This window comes from Aythya fuligula, chromosome 5, assembly GCF_009819795.1.
Source record: "Aythya fuligula isolate bAytFul2 chromosome 5, bAytFul2.pri, whole genome shotgun sequence".
Lineage (NCBI taxonomy): Eukaryota > Metazoa > Chordata > Aves > Anseriformes > Anatidae > Aythya > Aythya fuligula.
The window spans coordinates 6741552-6745506 of NC_045563.1; the positions used below are offsets into that span (position 1 = coordinate 6741552).

At 52.9% G+C, this 3955-nt stretch overlaps 1 protein-coding gene across 1 annotated transcript; it reads right to left on the minus strand.

Annotated features, from left to right (window-relative positions):
- Positions 1-223: 223 nt before the first annotated feature.
- Positions 224-1735, minus strand: LOC116489463 (inositol 1,4,5-trisphosphate receptor-interacting protein-like 1). Its single transcript, XM_032187864.1, has one exon. It carries the CDS (start codon positions 1733-1735, stop codon positions 224-226), a length of 1512 nt encoding a protein of 503 aa, XP_032043755.1.
- Positions 1736-3955: the final 2220 nt, after the last annotated feature.

Sequence of the window (3955 nt, forward strand, 5' to 3'; positions counted from 1 at the left end):
GCGTTATTGGTGAAATCTGTGATTGTGACTGGACCCCAGACGGTTAATCCGTTACTGGTGAATTTCTGCCCGGACCCCAGACGGTTAAACGCATTATTGGTGTATCCGACTGGTTCAGTACCCTGAATCCGACCAGTCCCATAATGGTTAATCAGCTACACCCCTTAACGCGACAGATCACCTGCTGTCAGTTGAGTGCCCCGTATGTGCATGAAAACCTCTTTTACTGTCCATAGATCATCAGTCTTGTAAGCCGATAGCGCAGCTCCTGGAGCTCTTCCAGCATGCGGGTGTAAGCATATGTGTCCTCCTCCAGGTATTCAAAAAGGTTGACTGGGCCAGAAAATTGGAAGGCTGGTGGCAGGACAATCACGTTGGGTATCATCTCATTGCCAAAGAAGAAGTGGTTAAGGCGTTTCTCTTCCAGGCAGCATTGCAGGTACTGAACGATATCATCCAGCCGCAGAAGAAAATCATCCCTGTGCCACATTTCTAAGGGGATGATGGTCAGGAGGTGCATGATAGCAGTCTTGATGAAATAAGTGGAAATGCTTGTGCCCACCAGCATACGGGCAAAGACCTGCATGCACTTGAGGTGTAAGCTGTGGAACCAGGCTTCGATGGTTATGTGCTGGATGAACTTCATTTCTGCAACAGCACAGGTCTGTGGCCATGTTGTGCTGGGGGTCAAGATGGCCTCCGTCCTCTGGCTGCTCAAGAAGATGTCTGAATCGCCTTGCTGAACCCCAAATATTATCTCAATGGTGATGTTTCTCTTGGTAGTGCTTGTCATCTGGAACTTGCAGGAGCGGGTGGAAGGTAGCACTTTTACATTGTAAAACTGCGACCGAGGCATAAGCACCCAGGCTGTTTTCACGAAGTTCTGGAACCACTTTGCAGTCTTCTCTGCATCTAGGTAGGAGCCAGTGCAGAGGGTGTCTAGGAGGCTCGGCTCCTGCTTTTCCAGTTCCTCTTCAGAATGATGGAGGAAGCACATCATGTCCTCAGAGGCCTGCTTCATCCCACACGTGCACTCCAGCTCGACACGGATAGAGGAGTTCCTCGCCAGCAGATCACCTTCATTGCCCAGCTCTATGTGGAAGGAGTGCCCAGGGGGGGCTGTCATGGGAATAAGTAAGCAGTAGACAATGTTTTCCTCATGGGGACTCCAACCTTCAAAGGCACTGCCCACCCCGATGGCTGACTGCAGCTCCGGAAAGAAAGTCTTTCGAAAGATCGAGCCATAAATATTCAGGAGGCCTTCTACCACCTCTAACACCTGATGGCGTATGATGGTTGGGTTTGGAAGTGGCCAGTAGATGCGCTGAGCTACATAATCAGCCAGACTGTTTGCATCATTGGGGTCTGGTAGTGCTCTTCCTTGGTTGTCATCATCACTACTGGAGCTGTCACTGCTAGAGCTTTCCTCATCACTACTGCTGTCAGGCTCTTGGATGCTTTTAAGAACCCGCCACAGGTACCAAAAGAAAAAGACAAGAATGCCAATGCAGAACCAGAACTGCCAGCGCAGCAACACAGATAAGAGCACAGTTTGTATGCTGCTGTGCCAGGGGCGCTCCTGGTCCCTCTTCTCAATTTCCAACAGGAACGGCGTCATGCGCTCCTGCAGCATCTCCACACGCTGCCGCGTGCGCTCCTTTGTATCTGCATCTAATTTGACCTTCTGCAGGCCAAAACCCAGGAACGTCAGGACGAAAAGAAGTGCCAAAGCCATAGTCTGAAAGAGGTGAGAGAGAAACAGGTCAGCGGGGCTGGATGGGAGCTACAGCAGGAGCCACAGACCCCTAGGGTCTGGTAGGAAAGGGGCGAAGGAGCTGGGAGGAGGCAGCAGGGGCTGTGGGCAGTGCTGATGGCGACAGCCGTGAGCCCTGCCCTGAGCAGCTGGGCCCTGGCTGCAGGCTTAGCAAGCCCTCGTGGGGCCAGCTTTTGTGCCCCAGCCCTGGCCCAGCCCAGTCTTCCCCCCTGGGTACTGCACTCACCGATGGCTGAGGCCAAAGTGAAGCAGCACTGCCCGCAGCTGCTGTTAAAGCCTCCCCCATATTGTGACGCGTCCTCTGATGTCACCATGATGACATGTCACAGGACCCCCGCCCTGCCCTCAGTCCCCACTGTGGCACAGTGACTCCCAGCTGTCCTGGGCAGCCCAGGCCCTGGTGTCACCTGAATGCAGAGGTACGTAGCTGGAAAGTGTTCAATGCGCTCTTTTTGCACAGCTCATGGGAGCCCTCAGGGCCACCTGCAGAAAGAAATTTGGGTGATGTAGCCCATGGAGGCTGTGCTCCTCATGTGCCATTCCACGTTAAATTCTGGAAAAGTAACCCATAGACAATCACTGGAACAGGAGGGCTTGGAGTGGGAGGCAAGGAGAGACGGGTCCTCTGCTCCCACTGGGTCAGATCTCAAAGTTTGTTCTTGTAGCTCGTCAAAGTTATACTGGTCCCCCAAGGCTGTGTGATTTATTGTAGTGGCTGAAGTTTGGACCCATCAGGGAATTAGCCTGGCCCAGAGAAGAGCGGGGCAAAGACCAGGCTGTCATGGGTCCTGCCAAATGCCTGGGCAGCAGCTCTTGCATTGAGCCAGGCAGGAATTCATTCACGTGTTGAAATACATGTAATTACATGAAATAATAAAAAAAAAAAATATATAAAAAAATGTATGTTTATAGCTCCATTATTTCCCACAGCACTCTCCTCAAGAAACTGGCTGCTCTTCACTTGGACTGGTGTACGCTTCGTTGGGTTAGAAACTGTCTGGGTAGCCAGGCCCAAAGAGTTGTGGTGGAGTCAAATCCAGTTGGAGGCCGGTCACTACTGGAGTCTAACAGGGCTCAGTACTGGGGCCAGTCCTCTTTAATATCTTTATAGATGATCTGGATGAGGGGATTGAATGCACCCTCAGTAAGCTTGCAGATGACACCAAGTTAGGTGCGTGTGTCGATCGCTCGAGGGCAGGAAGGCTCTGCAGGAGGATCTGGATAGGCTGCACCGATGGGCTGAGGCCAACTGCATGAAGTTCAACAAGGCCAAGTGCCGGGTCCTGCACCTGGGGCGCAATAACCCCAAGCAGAGCTACAGGCTGGGAGATGAGTGGTTGGAAAGCTGCCTGGCGGAGAAGGACCTGGGAGTGATGGTTGATAGTTGGCTTAATATGAGCCAGCAGTGTGCTCAGGTGGCCAAGAAGGCCAACAGCATCCTGGCTTGTATAAGAAGCAGTGTGGCCAACAGGGTTAGGGAAGTGATCGTCCCCCTGTACTCAGCTCTGGTGAGGCCGCACCTCGAGTACTGTGTTCAGTTTTGGGTCCCTCCCTACAAGAAGGACATGGAGGTGCTTGAGCGGGTCCAGAGAAGGGCGACGAAGCTGGTGAGGGGCCTGGAGAACAAGTCCTATGAGGAGCGGCTGAGGGAGCTGGGGTTGTTCAGCCTGGAGAAGAGGAGGCTCACCTTGCATTGGTGTGCTTGCTCTGGTCTTCCATCTCAGGGAATGGCACAGTGTGCATCCTGTAGCCTGAAGGCTGGTTGGTTGTGTGAGCTGCCTGATGCTCCATCTGGATGGCTGTGTCGGTCTGACTGGGTGTGCTGGAGGAACAGCAGTGTGTACTGGGTCTGGCTGGAATGTTAACTTTCCTGGCAGCAGCCCATACAGTGCCGTACTCTGTACTTGTAGCTGGAACAGCAGTGTTATCACACCAGTGTTGTGTCTACTGCTGAGCAGCAGTGGCACAGCATCGGGCCTTTCTCTAACCCTCCTAGGGGGTGGGCAAAAAGTGAGGAGAGAAACATCACTAGGGCAGCTGACCTAAACCAATCAAAGGGATATTCCATACCATGTGGTGTCACACTCAGCAATAAAAGGTGGAAACAGGAAGAAGAGGGGAGGGGTGGGCTCTCGTTGAGAAGACGTCGGCCCTCCTCTCGAACACCGGCTGCGTGCGTTG